General features: G+C 41.5%; 1 protein-coding gene across 1 annotated transcript; it reads left to right on the forward strand.

The window, feature by feature from the left end:
- The first annotated feature begins 10,830 nt into the window (after positions 1 to 10,830).
- mbpa (myelin basic protein a) lies at positions 10,831 to 17,698 on the forward strand. Its single transcript, XM_073484370.1, has 6 exons — positions 10,831 to 10,950; positions 13,184 to 13,279; positions 13,724 to 13,750; positions 14,914 to 14,934; positions 16,904 to 16,987; positions 17,560 to 17,698. Exons 1-6 carry the CDS (start codon positions 10,831 to 10,833, stop codon positions 17,608 to 17,610), a joined length of 399 nt encoding a protein of 132 aa, XP_073340471.1. The 3' UTR covers positions 17,611 to 17,698.
- Positions 17,699 to 20,288: the final 2,590 nt, after the last annotated feature.

Raw genomic sequence — 20,288 nt, forward strand, 5'->3', positions numbered from 1 at the left:
GATTATGTCAGCACCATGGACAGTTGGTCTGTCAGCTCATCTGCTCATGGAGCTGAAACCTGCAAAGCTCCTCCAACATAGAGATGATTTCTACCTTCCTTATGCTTCATTTCTTGGATATTTTTGTTATGCCATACCCGAGAACAAGCTTGCAAAAGAAAGTGTTCATTAACAAATAAAACCAAAACTATGAGAGTCTACCAGTCAAACAGGACTACCAGACCTCCATCCCCGAAAAGAAAACTGAGAACAAAGACGGTCTAAAAACGGTCAGGACTGTTTAGTCTGTGGAAGAAAAGAGAGCCACTTCTCCTCCACCCTCCCTTAAATTTGGGTCAGGGCTAATTGCCTGATGAGCAGCACCTGAGAGAATAACAGGAGAAAACACAGAAGCAGAGAGCTGCAACACAACAACATAAGACACAAGCTTGATAAACAACTCAATGTTGAATCGAAAAGAAAATCTTCTTCCTTATCAGGTAACTGTGCCTTCAAATGCAGGATGATCTCTACAATCTTAAAGCAACATTATGTAACTTTACTTTTACCTTAAAGTAACAGCTGCAAAACCATTTTAATGTCGCGATGACTTGCAGAAAGACTGTTTCTGCATTATAACTTCAGTGAGACGGTAGGATTGCAGCACGTTCTGGTGAAATTGGATCATATTTCAGGGAAGAAAGTGATTCACAGAGTTTCCTGAAAGCAACCTGTAACCACTGCGTGCTGTGACTACAGGTCAGCTCTGCTCGTTGCTCGTTGTTCTGCTCGTCAAAGCAGCTTTGAACTGCCAGGAGGTTTTCATGTCCGGGGGCCTGCCTTTACAGACATCATGATGGAGGTGAAGAGACCGAAGAGGAGAGTGTTAGAGGAAGCTTATAAGAGAAGAAGGGACATTGATCTCAGACTGGCTTTTTGTCGATGGCGACAGCTTCTCTAAATTAAAGGCTGCTGCTGAATAGCAACTAATATTAGCTGTCTTGCTAAGTTATATGTCAACTTGCTAGTTTTTGATCAAAAGCAAAGTCAACCCATTTCAACAGAGGTTTAGCTGCTAGCACGTTACAGCCAGGTGTTATTGTCTCTGGTTCAGGTTATGTTAGCTGTTTTCAGGACATAGCATTGTTACTACGTGCTGAGTTTTGTTCGTAGTTAGCATGTTACGTTACATTACGTCTGACAAACTGTTGGGATCTGTATTTATGACTGTTATGTTGCACTCAGAAACAGTGGGGGGGCGCCAATCGCTTAAAATATGAATTTCTGCATCATGTCACTTTAAAAAAGTGAAAATAATGCCAATAAAGCCGAGTCCTCAATACGTTTCACATGTCGTAAATCCAAGACAGTGAGACTGTGTCCGTTCTGAAAGCAGACACATTACATTCATTCTCCAATTATACAAATTATGAATCCCTCAGAGACAAATTTGTGATTCTGTGCTTTATGAATAAAATGAGCTGGACGTGACAAAGAGATCTGCGTTTGTTGCGTTTGACAGGGTGAGAGGTAAAGAAGAGAAGATGCTGTCTGAGGTCTTTGTGTCAACACAGACTAATGGAGCCTTAAAGAGCAGATAATGAAGCTGTGCTGTTTGAAGTCCTCCTCTCATTTCATGTCTCGGCTTTAATACTCAGTGATATCATGATATCAAACCACGAGCCCGGTGTCACTGCATCACGTCCCTCCTGCCTCTGTGATTTATTTACCAGGCTTATTAGAGACACAAGAAGATAAGCTGCTCCAGACCCTGCTGCTCCTCCTCTCAGGTGGTTAGCCCTTTAGCTCAGACCGGAGTCGGACCTGTGGTTACCATGACGCTGAGCCCTGAGAGGAGACCACAGCAACAGTACATCCATTTAGCCCAATAGTTTCAGATGGACTTACCTTGACTGCTAAATAGCTGTGAGGCACAGATTGTCATTGGATGATTCACCGTTGGCAGACTCTGTGTTTGTTCTGCCTTCATTTTCCTTTTATTGTCTTCAGTTAATGATGTTTGTTTCCTGAGGCTGGGAGATGTAAAGGCTGATAATGTCACATTAAAGGGGACTTCTGGTGTTTTTAATCCTGGGTCCTGTACTGATGTGTTTTGGCGTGTAAATGATTCATACCTACCAATGGTTTTGCAATCGGCCTCATCTGGCACCCATGACAAGAGCGTTGTTCTTCAGGGATCCTACGAATGTCAAAGTTACGTCCCCTAGGATTTCTTGTATTTCCCACCGACAAGTTTTTAATCTGAGTGTCTGACAAGATCACGTAAATGCTTCCTAAAAAGAGAGACCTGTTCGTGGAATAATAAATCCCTTTAGTAACCAGAAACACAAGCTTTATTCAAGGAGACGTCTCGCTCTTGAATCTCGCAAGAGGGTGTCGCAGGAGGACGATGTTGAGTTGGAAAAAGGAGTTTGAAGTTTACCTAGAGGAGCTGCCAGCAAGAATATGCAACTGATTTTGACAAACTACATGAGTTACGAGTCTCCTCAAGTGACTTGGGACTTGCTCGAGATTGGACCGAAAGACTTGCTGCTTGTTTTTTGTTGGCGACTCAGCAGCTGTGAGTCAGAGGTGTTGATTACCATAATTCACGCCTCTCTAACACGGTCTCAGTGAGTGTTTCACTGAGTTTTCACTGAATAATCTGGTGTTTCTGATATTTTGTCCACCTGCCGTGCAGCTCCTCGCACCACCAGTAGAGGGAGTGAGGGAGGTTTGCCTCAACCTTCATGTCATTACAATGTGATTCATCTGAGTGACTCTGTGTCAAGTGCAGAGACAAACAGGTCTGTTATCAGATGTTCACTGCAGCCTGAGAAAATGTCTCTTTAAGCCTTTATTTGCTCTGATAACTGTGTTGAACATGTGTGCTCACAGCTCCTGAGCTCTGCCACTGAAGCAAATGAGGATTAAAGTTGTTTACTCACTCACACACACGCACACATGACTTATTCTGTGCATACATACTGTAGGAAGCAACATGGGGATTCGTAAAGAATTGAAGTGAAATCTTAATTTGTGGTGGGAACATTTCAAACGTGACGTCTGAGGTTACCCTTTCTATATGTTAAGATGAAGGATTCATTTGAAAATTCTCATTTGTGAAGGCGGCATGATGTTTCCAAATGTGCCTGGAGGTACAGTGACGAATACATATCGCACAGTTGTATCTCAAGGGGTTGTGCAACTGCTTATAGTAATGTAATCCCTTTTAGGAGTATACATTATTATGAAAAGGATATGTGATCCGCATACTGAAATCTGTGATGTTTTTGTTGGTGTTGTTTCAGCTAACAAGGTCTTCATCAGACAAAAAACACTATCCACGACTGCTGCATCTAATTAGGAAATCCAATGGGAGATTACTTGATGCAGAATAACACCAATTATCCTCATTTAATGCACCAGAAAAAAAACATAACACACAGCTGAAATACAGGAAATAAACACTGAATTTAAAGGTGCTATTTTCTAAGTAAAGTAGATTTTTGACTAGTCAAATAATGACGCTTCAATCCCAAAGTGCCATTTTGTTTTGTTCTGTTCTTTGCTACAGCTGGATTGGAACAAAAATTTTCTTTTATACACAATTTTAGTGATTATACATCTGTTTTGTTTGATTGTTTTCGTTTTGCAAGTTTTTAGGCTGGTGTGTTGGTGTGGATCTACGGATGGTGTTAAGATATTAACACAAATGTTTTCATATGAGTATGTACGGTAGATTTAGCATTTTAGAAAGTACCTGCCCATGACAGAGTCAATCTATTTGTGCAACATCTTCTTTTCTTATTTCACTCTTCTTTAACAGTAAATCCTGAGGGACGCTGGTTATTTTTAGGATATTTCTACCAAATCTCCTCTTTTTACTCTCTTCAGAAAGAAATGACAAAGTTGTTGCAGATGCCAGGAGGCTGCAGATGTCAGTTGTGTCAGAACATAATGAAAAAGAAAGGCGGTTGGCTCAGTGTTTCCTACAACACTTCACATGAGCCTAGAAAATCATCAACGGCAACAAAGTGAGTGAAATCTGTGAAATGCTTTTTGGCATGAAAGTTGAAAATATTGCCAAGTTAACAGAAGTGTTACAATGACGAAGGCTTTCAGCAACACATCACCGAACCGGTTCAGGACATTGACGGATGTCTGAGCCTCTTGATATATTTGAAAGATGAATTCATTGCAGTGAGCTCTCTTCTGTGAAGCATCTTGTTGTGTTCAGTGACCTTGGTTGCCTACCAACATATGTCAGTCGTGCAGACTTGCAACAATGCCTACACTTGCACAAAACCCGGTGAGCCACGTGATCAGCCTTCAATCACAGACAGATACAGATTTACTGTAACTGGGTCTCAGCACTGCATTCGATACCATAGATCATGACGCGCTGTCAGACCGACATCTCTGGCCTGGCTGACGCTTGGCTAAAGTCGTACCTATCCTTATCTCACCCTCCCGGATGTGTCGTATCGTATCGCATTGTATCGTATCGCATCGTATCGTATCGTATTATATTGTATAATAATGTATAGTATTGTATCATATATCCTTGTATCCTGTTGTATGGTGTTTTATGTTGTAACACATTTATTGTATCGTATCGCATCATTTTGGATGATATCGTATCGTATCGTACCGTTTCGTATCGTATCATATCCTCTCATATCGTATCGTATTGTATCTATTATATCATATTATATTGCAAATTGTAGTATGGATAGTTTCCTTCACTGAGACTCTATTTGCCAAAAAAATGTCTTTTAAGAATCATGGCAACTTTTTGGAAAAGTACATCCTTCATTTAAAAATGTTATAGCAAATATGTTATGACCCAAATTTGACAGGAAAAATAGAAAAATATCAGAATGATATACCCTGTCTGACAGAAAGTTGAGATCATTTTCAGATGGCTGCAAAACATGCCTGAAATTGCATCTTTTAGTTGTGCACCAGGTTTCAAGCTTGAAGTGGGTGCAAAGACAGAATAGGGGAAAAAATGACTAAAAGAAAAGCAAAACAAATTTAAATCATCAGTGTAATTTCTCCTCTTTTCTGACTTCTGCAATCAGAAACGTTTGTATGTTTTCAACATTCCTTTATTTACAGCAGCAGTGCCTCAAAAATATCCTCCAGCCCTCAGTTTGAAACAAGAGAGCATGATATTGTTGCGTTGCTGAACAAATGATAGCATTATGCTCGAGCCCTGTGCGGCGGCTCCTGCCAAATGTTGATGGAATCATTGGCTTTCAACCACCGAGACATTTGCATTGAGTTGTTTACCAGCCAACAGGATCGCTGTGAGGACGCACTGTGGGAAAAGAAGCCATTCACATCTTACAGTTGATCCTATTAGTTCAAACAATGGGGAATTTTCTGAGACAAAGAAAACACGAAACGCCTCAGAAAATCAGCCATACGTCGAACTTTTAAATGGCAGTTGTTCTTATCATAATTTATCTAATTGTAATCAGTCACAATCAGATGTTTCATCGACAGCAGGAAGCGAGGAGACCTTTCTTGGCCCGGGGGGACCCCTAGATGGTGACATCAGCCGCTGAGCATCATAGCTATGTTGTCATCTACAGGCTGCAGGGACTGGATGCGACATGAAGAGGTCATCCAGGGTGACATAGACGCAACAACACAAAGGCTTTTCACTCTCAAAGCCAATTAGCAGCGCACGATATAATCGAGTATTCCCTGTTTCCCTTGATTCACCGTCATCCCCGCTGTACTGAAGAGAAAACTACCCTTGAACTGAGTAGAAAAAAGAAATGTAAAGCTTCAATTATCAATTTAGGTAAAAAACATCTGATATAATCTGCAGAGTTCAAATATTCTTCTTCAGTGACGGAAAATCGTTGAAGGATTGCAAACTTTGAACCAACCCTCTGTTTTTGTGTAACAGCAGTTTTCAGGGTCAGGTTGATTTGTTCTGACTGAAGGACCAGTCTGACGCATTTCAACACGCAGACACTCTGGTTGAAGATTCGTTTCGCTGCTTTCGATAGCTGCTCCTCCTCAAGTATACCGACAATAATCTAAATGGATGTGTAACCACTGATGGAAGGGTGGGTGGATGGATACATAGAAAACTTTGACACAACACTGCAGAGCTCTCATTTAAGTGAATGCCCATCCGTCCACTCTTGTTTTACCCATCACTTTGCCTCTTCTCCTTCTTTGCCTCCACCATTTTCTATTGCAGTGTAGAGAGCCATAGGTATTCCAGTCCCACCGTTACCCGGGGGTAGCAACAGGCCTCTACCTTTTTTTCGTAATGGCAGACGTGCTACCTCTGTGTTGTAATACGTCTTACGCAGCAAATATCAAGCCCAGTGGGAGGCCAAATAGCACAGAGAAAGGGGAACCAATGGTGTAATTTGTCTGCAGTAATGTTGTATTAAGCCAGACTGATACGGTTACGCAGTTTGTGAGTTTAACTTTAGTTTTAGTTAACCATAATTATACTTTGGCGCCCCAGTTGCTCAGTTGGTGGAGCGTTTGCCCCATGAACAGACGCTCTTTCCTTGCCGCAGGTTCAAGTCTCACCTGATGGCGCCAGGTCGTGGCAACACGCTGTGCATGAGGCTGTAGGAATTTATCTTTTATCTTCCAGTGGTGCAGACGACAATTAAACATTTTTTAGTTGAACTGAGCAGCAGGTTTTGTTAACACTGGTCTGGAAAAGTAATATTTTATATAAGAGAAAAACAAACTCCTCCACATCCGTCTTTTTACTATTTTTAGCTCAAGTGACCTTCAACAAGTGACGGCATCAAATGAATTCTTGCACTCACTCACAGACGTTTCAGGAGTCAGAAAAACTGTTTTTTACCCATTACTGTAAAACAAGGCTGAGACTAAGACTATAAATGCCAGAAATTGTCTTTTAAGAATTTTGGACAATTAGAGAAATACATACTTAATTTAAAAATGTTATTGCAAATATGTAATGACTAAAAAGTGACAGAAAAACTAGAAGTATATCATGACGTTCTCTGTCAAAAATCAGGTAAAACATGCCTGAAATTACATCTTTTATTTGTGCACCAGGTTTTTATTTCACATATCTGATGGTGAAGTTGGTGCAAAGACAGGACAGGAAAAGAAAAGAAAAAAGAAAGGCATCGGTGTAATTTCTCCTATTTTCTGAGAAATGTTTTTCTATGTGAGAGAAACAAACTGTGCTCCTTTTTTGACTATTTATAGCTCAAGTGACCTTCAACACTCTCGGTAGCTGAAGCGACAGCATCAAATGAATTCTTGCACTCACTCGCAGACGTTTCAGGAGTCATAAAAACTGTTTTTACTCATTATTGTAAAACAAGGCCAACTGCCGCATATGTTCATTTTCTGCACACGTGATGGAACAGAGGCTGGCTTTCTTCCTCCATCTCTCCAGTAGCAGATAGATATTCAGCTGCCTCTCTGGGTGGGCGTCTTGGTCTAGATCAACATTCCTGCCGGGGTTCAAGGATATCTCCCGTGTTTGTGTCCCACAGCTCTGTTGCATGGCCGCTATTGTTTCCCCTGCGCCTGGCCTCGACCTTCCAGCCGCAGGAACAAATCCAAGACTCTTCTGGACAGCAGTGTGGTCAGCCCACTATCAGCATTCCTGTACCCTACCTCTGTCAGGCCCGTGGGTGCTGCGCCGAGGCCCGGCCCTGCAGGGCAAACAGACAGAGCACTGTGTGCAGGGCAGAGCGGACAAACATGTATCCCTCTGAGTCTTTCCCCATTTTATTCTGCTTATACAGGAAACTGGGCAGCCATGTAGACTTCAGTGTTATGGGCGCTCATGTTTCATGATGAAAGTTTCACCCACTGTCATAGTCAGGATTCCTCAGCAGATGAGTTCAGATAAAGGCCTCATGTCCGTTTTTTTTACGAGGATTTTCATTTTCTCTGAATAATTGTGTCTAATTTTTGTGAATGAGTTGTGTTTGAGACTCGTGCGGTTGTTGAAAGATGAGTAGTTTTATAATTAGTTTGTATTATAAGGACTAACAGTTGGTTCACGCGGTGCCGGATGGTGGTTCAGATGACTCACCAAACTAAAAGTATGTGAGCGAAGCTGTTGAAACTACATGTGATGTGAGTAACGTCATATGATGACACTGTTGTTTTTCACTGAAGAACATTAACTTAGTATGTTAGTATAGATTTACTCAAAATGAATACTTTGTGAATACCTTCTGATTACCACCCGTATTGCTGCTACTACTACCCTGGATGACCCATCGAACCAGCTACCCTCCAATTACTGGATGACTCACTCTACCACCTGAGCCACACAGTCGTACTGCTGCTATTGCTACCCGGGGGAGCTGGGACTCACGCCGGCGGCATACCAATTACTGCATGACCCACTCTACCACCGTCCAGTTACCAACCTTACTGCTGCTATTACTGTTACCTGGAGTGAGTGGGAATCAAACCCCTGACCCTCCACTTACTGGATGACCCACTCTACCTCCAGAGCCACACGAGCGTACTAGTGTTTTGTTTCCTGAATAACAAAAATGCTTGTGGGTAACGTGGATGTGTTATTCTGCTTTTGGTCAGATTTTTTGCTTGGCTCTTGATTTCTTCCCTGGTCATCATATAATGTAACAGAATATGAAAACGTGCAGCTACACTGGTGGTTTATGTAACATGCACATTTTTCAAATCACAGGGTGTTCTTTGTAATGTGCAAGGAGCTTCATCTGAGGGGAGAAAAATAGGTCCTGATACATCGGCCTCCATTGCAGACATCAGCAGGGGACTGTCGACGAGAGGAACATGATTAGACCCTGTAGCGTTATCCTGTAATGAAGCTCAGTGACGGCACAGCATGACGGTGGAGAAACTGCTCCTGTTCACAGCCGGTTTGTGTCTGTAGGAGATATTTCACCCAGCCAGAGCATGACACTTTTCCATTTACTATCTCATTTCCAGGTTTAAGATATAGCGTACATCTGTGAGAGAATGGAAGGAAGGTCAAATATTATTCATACAGCCGGTCACATCCGATGAAATATGGACTCCATAGACATATGACTGATTTGGTGCCACTGGACTAATTTTTTTCTTGTATTTCACTTATTTAACAGGATAAAAACACATTTCTGAAATGTTGCAGCTCTACTTCCACCATCCTCCTGCTTTCATTTGTCATAATGCTCTCTGATATGAAAACAGTTTCATCTGCCACTCCTTCAGTTTCACAGAAGTGAGTTTTTTACGTCTTCTCTAAAAGTAACTGTCCGACATGAAATAAGAAACAGCTCCAACAAAAAGGCATCTGTTCTAAAATATTAATATTCTGATGCTGCATGGGTGTTTTCTAACACAACTTACCCTGCAACAGATCCGGCTTTGTTCACTGGCTGCTGCAGCCGCCGCGGGCGAAACAACACATGCACGACTCTCACAATGGCAAATGAAATAAAAACTTAAACAAATAGTCACGGCTATTTGAAATTGTGTGTCCAAGACACAATGACAGAAGCGCTCACAATAAACGTTGAGCTTGAGCAGAGGTGAACACAACAGTCGTCTCTCAAAGTCTCCTTACTCACTCAGTCTGAATCGATCAAAAGGCGACATGAAGTTCAAACTTTATATAACGCTGATCACTTCAGACTTTTTGTCCCTGAAGTTTGGCGTGTTTACCATGACAATGCTAACATGTTGGTGTTTTGCAGGTTTAACACATGTTCGTGTTAGTTTTGTTCGTTAGCATGCTAGCATTTGCTAATAAGCACAAATCACTAGTTCAGCTAATTAGCACCAAACACTGGTTTTTAGCTATGTTTAGCTTTTTGCACGAAATACTACTTTAACATTCATTATTATTATTATTACCACAGTAATCAATTTCTGATTACTGGTCTTACCACTACTGCTACTGCTGCTGCTACCTGGGGGAGCCGGGAATCGAACCGGCGACCATATACTGGACAAACTGATATTTATATTTGATGATGGCACGAGAGGAACAATCCAGGGATCACCAAAGTTATTGGGATCCATCCAGTGGGGAACATGAATGTACTAACATGAATGGTAATGCAACTTGTAGATGGATAACTGAATAATTTGCCCTCTTCGTTGCAGTAGATACAAAGGCCCAATCCCAATACAGTCCTTGGCCCTCTTTCCCCTCTTGAAGCTCTATGAGTCATAAGTTTTCAGTCATAGAGCTGTTTTGGTTTAATTTGTTTCAGCACAGAAATAAAGAAAATCCAAACATGCCAAGTCACCACCACTTTATTTCATCACTGCAGACGCAGATACTTGGCTCGCGTTCACACGAGTTGTCACACAGGCTCGTTCTTCCTTCTGGGCCTCTCCATATGTTAATCTGGGTGACTGTACGTCTAATTTAAACACCATCCATTAAGAAAATATATGAGTCCGATTCAACAATGGATCACAGTTCTGCGGGCTGCTTTGCATCAGGGTGTGAGTGCAGACTCAGAGATAACCCTTGTTGTCCCTGCGGCCGGGGTGAAGCAGATGGGGACAGGAACAATGGCCCGGCCCATGCGGAGGGCGGCAGTGACTGACACAGCCACTGAAGCTCTGAAGAATGCCTGGAACCGAGCCAGAGCCATGGACCTCACTGACACTCCAGCCTCACCGCACCCACCCCGACCTGACCCTCCTCGTGTCCCATGGTGCCCCGGGAGCGAGGGGACAACACCTTCAAAGACGCGTCATAAGAGCTGCAAAACGACACTGAAGGAGCAGCAGAGACGGGTGTTGGCACTGTGGGCAGTCTTGAAGAGGAGTACTCAGTAGATACAGAAAGGTCAACTCCACCCAGCTTCAGCGAATACTAGCATGGCTACGGCGAGCACCTCAGGGCAGAGCACCTTCGGGCTCGGGAGGAAAAAGAAGAACCCCGGTCTCATGGATCAGATTACCAAGTTCTTTGGAGGAGACAAAAAGAAAAGGAGCAAGGTGAGTATTGATGCGTCTGCATTTTAAAGGGATAGTTCAGGGTTTTTTTCTTAATGTTAGTAAAGTACAATACCACAATACTGTGCTGTGACTTTTGTTGAATTTGGAAACATTTGCTTTCAAGTCAAGTCAGTGGCTTAAAGACTCAAGAAGTCCAGTTCCTCCATAGACTCACCTGATTTTCTGATATATGAATTCTGAGGACGGTTTTGTTGATGTCGTATGAAAACCAGAATGTCAGCTCTTCATAATCTAGGAAAAAGAAAACTTTTTTATTTATGTGACAGTGTGAAGATTTTAATATTATCCACTGGGTTTGTAAAAGTTGTGATAAAGCTGAAGATGTAGAAGAATTTCCTCAACCCATTAAGGAACGCAAAATAAGATAAAATAACGTAATAATTAGAAAAACAACTGACAGAAAATTTCTACTGAACTGCGAGAGCAGGATAACTGCCTTTTGTGGAGTATTCTGCAATTATAATGCCATAAATCATTAAAAAAAATATCTTACAAAAAAGAAAAAAAAACAGGAATCCATGTTTTCAACTTTTTCAATTGCCAATAATGGAAAAAATTAGGGCTCCACACGCTAAACATGTAGATTTACATTTTTACTTTCAAACTCACTTGCCGCCTGCGAAAAGTACATTTCTCAGCTTGGGGTTTTGCTCGTAGCTGAAGGGATTTGGAGAGTGTCTGGTTAAAGAACCAGTGAGCGCTTATTTGCCAAACCAGAATCTCCTTGATTGTGATTCGAGTTTGGCGATTTACCTTCATTCCTCTTTGATTTTAAGGGAGTAATGCCGCCTGGCGTGCAGTGTATTTTGTGAGAAGTAAGATGCAACAAGATTTTTATGTCATTAAAAAAAAAAAAAGAAAAGAAAATTCATACTCAGAAAACTTTTTTCAAGTTTAAAAATGTATTTTTGCAAATGGAGCCTTTCCTTTACTTTCATCTCTATCTTTTATAAAGTTTAATCTGAAACAATTCTTAAATTTATAATAATATTATTGGGACTGTTGACTTGGATCAAAATGTTTAAGTGGCTGTGATTGTTAAGATACTGACTTTTAAGGGTCATCTTTGTTAGAAAAGTTACTTTCAGAGTCTCTTTCCCAACTCGTCAAACAGCGACGCTCTGGGATTGTAGGTCGAGTCGGCCGCCATCACAAAGCGTTTGGAAAAGAGACTCAAAAATCAGCTTTTCTCACAAACATGACCTTTATTGTGACACTTCAGTGGTACAGATTTAACACCTGGCATTTCTAATCTGCAGTTATTCAGCAGTTCACATAATTTATCTGAGTTTATAAGTTAAAGAATAATAAAAACCTACTCACTGAAATGTTGTGAGGGAAAACATGAGCCTAAACTAAATTTACAATAGATGCACGTAAATTGAGTTTGTAATGTGACGCTGATCTGAGCTGCAGATTGAAAACCTCAGACGGATAAAAAACCTCTTTCAAGATCAAGACTGAACGCTGTGTGATGGGAGGGGCCCTCAGGAGTCAGAGCTGCTCTCATACAGACCTCCTTTCATCTCACATGAGGAGCTGCAGCACAATGTATCATGGATCACAAATATTTTAGATGGATGAAGATCTTTTCCATCGTATGTTACAGGCTTTCTGTCCTGCATTTGCATGATAATACAGAGCCAAAAGAAAACCCCACAAAGACGGATATCTAGACGTGAAAGGTGTCTTTTTAGGGCGCTCGTGAAACATAGCAGAAAACACACGTAAATTACGACAATCAAACGGCGTATTTTCTGTCAGACTGCAGGACGAATCAGCCGTCAGCAGTGCAGGCAGAGATGGTCAGATGAGGTTATTGTGAAGGTTTGCAGGACTTTCTAGTTTCATACTAAGAGTTTTTATTTTATTTGACCTTAAATGATTAATTCTGCAGATTTCTTCTACTTCATTTCTCTCTCACATCATGTGACTCTCCACTCAGCAGGGCCTCGAAACTACTGTAATTATTGTAATTATTATATAAGGAGGTACGGCGCAGCTAGGACACGCTTTCAGGAAAATAACTGATGTCTGTTGGAGCTCATGCCGAGCTAATCCATCATGAATACACTGCGTGAAAAGATTTTAGTTACACGCTGCTTCAGGGTCTAAAAAACCTGATGCATTTCTGATTTGACTCATATCCGATTTCACAGCAGCTTTGCTCCATCTTGTGCAGCAGTAATTTGACCTCTGTTGATCCTCACAGGGGTCGTTCAGGGGCCACTCTGCCTCCTCACCCCTGCAGTCCTCCACTCGCCGCCGGACCAATGAAAATGCTGTGGTGCATTTCTTCAGGAGCTTTGTAAGTTTCTTATAACCGACCGTACACACGTTGATCCATGTGCATAAAGTCACTTATTTTTGCTTCATGCTAACATCCTGAGTTTCATCCAAACAGTTTGATGTATTACTCAGAACAAGTCAGAACAAAGAACAAAACCATTTTTCCTCCAATGTTGAACTGTCAGTTTTTCCTTTTGATTTGCTTTTGGATCCGACTTTTGGCATCAAAACTGCGGCAGCGTCTCAAGAACAGCACGCTGAACTGTTTTTCCTCGGCTCCCTCACAGATTACAAAGCTGCGTGACTCCTTCATTTACATAAAAAAAGGAACGGGAGAAGGTTTCAATCAGCAGCTCAATCATCTGTTTGTTTCACAACAGAGTTTTGTTGTTCTGTTTTCCTGCCCGGCCCAATCAGTCATTCTGTTTGTTTGTTTGTTTGTTTGTTGCTTGGTGTCTCTCAGGTTTCCTCCCCTCGTCCTAAATCCAGGGTGAGTCTCATTTTTTCACAATATCTTGTTTTTGTTAATCATTCCAGGGGTGAAGATGCAGAGATGCACTGATAATTCAAAAGAAGACTTCTGATCACGCTTTAGCCGTGTTCTCCATCATTTCTCTCAGTGTCAAATTTAAACAGCTGAAGTTTCTTGAATGACGTTTTAAGCTTTTTATTGGATTTCCACTTTAGGCTTCACTGGGTACCTTGGGGTCGGTCTTTTGGGGGCTTTAGGCCATCATGTGTGGTACTTATAGCTTTGGCACCATCCAGTGGTAGTAGGCCTATCACTACCACTGCTCCTATCCTCCTCCCTCAGTGGATCTGACCTGAAGACAATTTGTCAAGTTTTTACAAACAAAAATGCAAGCCATCAATAAAATGTGTAAGATGCTATAGTCATAGTCTAGGTTTGTGTATAAGCATGGTAACATTTGCTAATAGGCACTAAACACTAGTTGAGCCAATTAGCAGTAACAGTAGTTTTAAAGTAATGTTTAGCTATTAGCATTACACACTATTTAAGCTAGTTAGCATAAAACATTAGTTTGGTTAATTAGACTAAAAACTAGTGTAATATTAGCTAATTAGAAGCAAAAACTAGTTTTAAGCTAATGTTTAGCTATTAAAATTAAACACTAGTTTAGCCAACTAGCACTAACAATGGTTTTCAGCTATTGATTAGCTATTAGCACTAAATATCAGCACAGCAACTAAACACTTGTTTAGCTAATTACATGTAGGAGTAAACACTAGTTTTAAGATAATGTTACACTATAAGCATTATATATTTCTCTTGCTTATATTTCAAACTAAATGATAATTTTACCATTTATTGATGGAACTGCATGTTTTACATGGGTGGTGCCAAACCAGTGGGTCAGGACCGCTCCAGTGAGTCACATTATAGACCTGAGGGGTCACAGTGTGTTCTCTCCTCTTAAACATGATTTGGAGAGTATACGTATACGGTGGAAAAGTCACTCTTTAGCACAAAAACTCATGCGTCAGGGACCAGAAACCAAAAATTTTTGGTTCTTACACTAATTAATCAACCATCACATCATGGCCTAATCTCACCATCTTATATCTTTAACTGGATGATGCCTCTACACTCTCATCTCATCATGTCACTGTCTGTTTCTTTCTCATCTCCAGTGGAGAGACGTCTTGGGCTTGGTACGTCACACAACCCTCCCTTCTCCAGTCAAACAATAGCCCCACTGCTGACACAACCTGTGTGTGTGTGTGTGTGTAGAGAGCTCCTCTGCATTGTCTCCTTTGTGTGCAGTGCACCTGTTACCTAACCTTCACGCTCCTCCTGTCTCTTTCTCTGCTTTGTGCCTCGCAAAGAAATATCTTTTATACTCCAGCACGTTGATTTTACACACATTCAAAAGGAGGGATGATTCACCAGTGTTTACATACAGTAGCTGAAAAGCTTACAGCAGCTCACTCTCCCACAGAAAACCGCTTTCATTCACTGATTCATCAGTCGAAAAGATTGATTTATTCGTTATTGACACCATCGAGTATTGGCTTATTGGTGAATTAATTTTCTTTGCTTCAATCCAGAGCGGCTCACTGCTTCTGGATGACTTTGAAACTGCTCAACTATTTATGAACCACAACCGGTAAACATATTCTCTTAGGACCTCTTGGCCTGCATCACCTCACTCCTCCTCCTCCTCCTCCGCCTCTCTTTCACAACTCTCGTTCCCTGTAACATCTCCATCCTCTCTGTGCCAGAGATGACTCACCGATACATCTGTTTTGCCTTTCCACCCTCCTTTGTTTCTTCTCATCTGTCTGGTGACTCTGGACAGCCATTCGTGTGTCATTTGATGGCCATTGACCACTTGCGCGTCCATCTTTTCACTGTGGACTTTACCTCGTCCTTGCCATCCATTCTCTTCCTCCTGAAGGTTTCCTGAGTCTGGTCCTGTCACGTGTTCTTGTTTTCCCTCCGTGTCTCGATCATGTTATTCTCTCAGACAACAGAGACGACTCTTCAGCATTACACTGCTGCTGTTGCAGGGAAACCACAGTTTTGTTGTTTTGTCCCGCAGCTTAGGTGCAGTAAAAGTAAAAATAAGGTTATGGATTTTTATCAACCTGCGCTCAAATAACACGACTTTACACTTTCAAGTTACATGCAATTTTGTGTGCAGGTGATGCACCAGTCTTACTTTATTATTTTAGTGAGTTAAAATTACTGACCGTTGAATTTTTGGTGTCACACAGGACACGATCAGCGGTCTCCATCCGTCCCAGTCGTCCTCCCTATGTGAAATTTCTTGCTCTTTTTCCTACTTCACTTGACTTCCTCCTTTGCTACCCTAGTAATGGCTACAACCACTAGAGGTCGCCGTCTAACAAGAAAATACAGGTCGTAATAAACTGCTTTTGCAGTCGACCTATATGGTCTTTTTCTGACGAGGATGAGCTAAATAAAACTACTTGGTTCAGTTTAGGTAACTTAAAAACATTACATCCATTAACTTCGAAAAAATCAGCGTTGCCTCTCAGTTTCTGATGGGACACAAACACCAGTCTCTTGGGGGAAAGTCTCTGTCCATCAGCCCCAATGTCCACCCACATGTTTTATATGTGGTATTGTGGTTTCTGTCTTTTTTACTCAAAACTTAATTGCTAAGTTAAACTTAATTAAACTTGGATCGGCGTATCACCTGCATGCAAAATTGGAATTTGTCGTATGTACTGCACACAATTTGAAGGTCTACAGGTGTGTTATTTGTACACAGATTGTAGCTCTAGACCTTTACAATTCAAGTATAGTTTTTAAAAGTTATATGATTTCAAAAACCTCCCATCACTTCATCGTTATTATCAACAAGGGAATTTCAGCTTCTTCATATCAGGACATATTATATGTGGCTATGTGTTTTTTGTCCAACAACTGTAATAACTGTGCCCTCTATAACATATTTAAGCAATTGTTTTGGGCATTTTGTTAAAGAAGTCAGACATCTCTGACGCTCTGAGATTAAATGTTCCTCATCTCGTTAAAAAAATAAGGCCATCGATATAAAACGAGTTAAACGTCTGGTTAAAGGTTAGACCATGACGGAGCAGCAGGGCGCTGGTTTCAGGTCTCCATCTGTGCTTATAGAGCATTTTTTTCTAGGCCTCGTCGCCGCGTGCCGAGAGCACAAAGTCACCGGTCAGAAGACGCAGAGACCAAAGCACACTGTCCAGACTCTTCAACCTGGTGAGCTTTTTACCGCACGTTTGAATCCTTGTTTCACTCTGATTTTTCCTCTTTGTATTGAAAAACTGGGCTTCATAAACACTGTTTCCTGTCTGTGTTTAATGCTACAGTGATGCTCTCGTCAGAGATCAGTGAGTAATAAATAAAAGCAGTATAATAAGTCATCGTTTTAAGTTCACTCATCTTCTTCATCGACACGCTTACACAGCCAGGGAAGAGGATTAGGACCACTGTGTCTTTTCACAGTGGCCCTAATCCTCTTCACACACATCAGCCTGTCATCATAATGAACTAATGAATTAAAGAGCAACATTTTCATTTTTACAGTGACACTACATCTAAACACAGACATTAAACTTGTCATACTTGGTTTCATTGATTCGTTTTCTGTAAATCTACCTCGACTCTTCTGAGGCTTTATTTTCAGCGTGGACGATCTCCTTCACTCCCAATAAATGTGAAGCATTCGACAATCAAATCTTTCAGCGACAACAAAGCCCCACATTCAATCTTACATGTCAGATGAACAGATGTTTTCTCAGCCCGTTCACCATCCTCTTCCTTCTCTCCAGGGAGACACCAAGTCCCGTCCACCCCCTAAACGCTGGAGCACCATCTTCTAAGCTCTCCGCCGAGGACCAAACAGCAGATCCGACGCCGACGGGACAAGACAAAGAAGAAGAAGAAGAAGAAGAAGGAGGAACAGATCTGCAAGCGGCGGACTCACAACCTCAAGAAATGTTAACACACTAACAGCGGCCTCCTGTACGTTTAGACGGTGACACCCATCATGAAATCCACCATGTGTAGGTGTTTTCTTTTTAATCCTACTCCTCAGCATATCTCGTCTCCGTCATTATGTAGCTGTTTAGCTGTAAATCACCCATTCAAGTATCTTGGTCTGATGGTGCTACTGTCTGCTGTCTGAAGTTTGTGCATGGCAGATGTTTTATATTTGTCTCCCGTCATCTGCATTTTTGTACACGAGTGACGCTTTATGTATCTCGCCGACTCTCACACCAAACAAGCCTTTGTTTTTTGTTTTTACACGTGAAGTCTAGACGGAGCGTTTGTGGTCGTCGTGCTCGAGTGAAATGTATGTCGCAAAAAAAGAAATGTATCTGAAAAACACAACTGGAAACCTTCAGTGTATGAGCAGCGTGGACTCTAATATTGTTTTTACGTAACACTTTTGTTTCATTACGCTTCAGTGTAATTAAAAACACATGTACAGTACGATGTCATCCAAAGCGCCCTTTTCAAATGCACTGTTTAAACTAAATAATGCCAAAAGAACCGACTGGTCTGCTCTCTTTTCTTTTATCTGTTTGCATCTTAAATTAAGTTTGAAGTTTTAATGTTAGAAGATGATAAATGTGCGTTTTTATCTGATGGTCGGATAGTAAGTGGTTCATGGTGGGAGCATTCAGATGGTCGAGAAGAGGAGTTTTTTTGGGACAGTATGTTGATTTCAAATGTTCTGACGTGTCATTTTATTTTCGCATCCCGATTCTCTGTCTGCATGTTCACTTTAACAAAGTAGTCAAAACAACTGTAAAGGTGTTTTTTTTGTTGTTGTTTTCTTTCTGAGGTTGCTGACGTGCGGTGGTGCTACAGGATTAGGAACTGATACTTAGAAAACTGAGTGTTTTGTTTCCTCTTAATGTAAAACTCTAACTGGAAATAAACATGTCTTCTTCTCTGTTATTAAATGGTTTAAAATCTGACAAAACTGTTTCCTTGGTTGCATCTATTTTCAACCCAGTTGACCACAAAAGGTAACGCAAAAGGTTTTCTAGCTTCCTGGTTTACTTCGTGGTTATGCGCAAGTATCCTAAAGAAGAAGGAAGGGTCATCGCGTCACTGAATGTCGCTTTGGGGCCGGACAGAGGTGTCGGCTGTATTGAAGTCAATGGGAGATGCATGTGGAAACACACTAAAAGCCAACATACGGTGTCCGAAGCAGCCTCGATGTTTACTCTACAGCTGAATAACTGAGGAGGGAGGGAAAAAAATAAAGTACGTACGGCTTCTTAATCAACCCATGATCCACCACTGGAAACACTCCCACACACATCTTGAAATATCCTCTGGAGGCCAATCATCCATCTCAGACATCGATCCCGAAGAGCTCACCTACATCAAGCTGTACATGTTGTCCTACATATAATTACACACTTAAGGAGACCCAGAGGTGAGAAAAACCAATGTTTCTCATCATCAGAAAGCACAGATAGAACTTTTCAAGGACGACTGGCCGAACACCACGATTAGCGAAGAGCTCCATCGTTTTCTCGCTCATGTTCCCACGATAATTGGCTCATCGTCGTAAAATCACATGAAGGTGAGGTGAGAGGTAATGTTTTCATTCATATCTTAGGCCACTGTTGGTCGTCTCTACACCAACACTGGTCATACACTTGTCAAGTAGCGGGAAATATCCAAACAAATGGACGTTCGTTCTTCTTCTGTCGTTTCTCTGTACTGCGCCTGAATACGACAGGTTACATATAGTGTCGTGAAATACCATTTGCTCTTGTTGCACCTCTTTGTCGGGGTGTCGTCGGTGTTGTCAGTCTCATGTTTGCATTTAAATTGAAATCTCTCAACGCCACACGTCCACTGAATGCATCTGAATTCATTAAACAACAGTCCATATTAGCTCAGAGGTCTTTCACGACTGATGGGGGATGTTTTCATCAAACGCAGTGAATGTGAAGCGCTGCAGCGTCCATTTCCTGTGATTCAGTTGTGCAAATGAGACCTTTTTTTGCAGCACTGAGCAAGAGAGACCTCTGGTGCTCCAACACTGTGCTGCAAAAGTACTGTTCAGTGATCCGGTATGAGCCGAACTGTTCTAGATTAATGCACAGTGCACAAGTTTAAATGAGCTTAGTTTATAGCTACATTAGTGGAGGATGTGATGGTTGTTAAAGTGACAGGACACCGACTGACATCCCCGAAACAACAAGGCAGAATGGATGACACACTGTCTGAGGTCCATGTGGTTCACTGGGCTCTGGTTTACTGATGACAGACATGTCAAATTTTATAAATACGGTACACCTTAACTAGGGCTGGGTATCATTATACTTTGTGAAAACTATTACAAAGTCTTCATTATTTGGGTCTTCTTGGTAATACGGCAAATGTCCATTTCTGTTCGGATTAACCAAGACGCATCAACGCCACGTTTACAAAGGCTCAATGTTTTCAGTTTTAGATTCCTCAGTGACCTCGAATAACCAATAATGTTCACCGATGAGCCTCAAGGTTCTTGAATAAAACCCAACAGTCCATA

This window comes from Pagrus major, chromosome 16 (assembly GCF_040436345.1).
Source record: "Pagrus major chromosome 16, Pma_NU_1.0".
NCBI classification, from domain to species: Eukaryota; Metazoa; Chordata; class Actinopteri; order Spariformes; family Sparidae; genus Pagrus; species Pagrus major.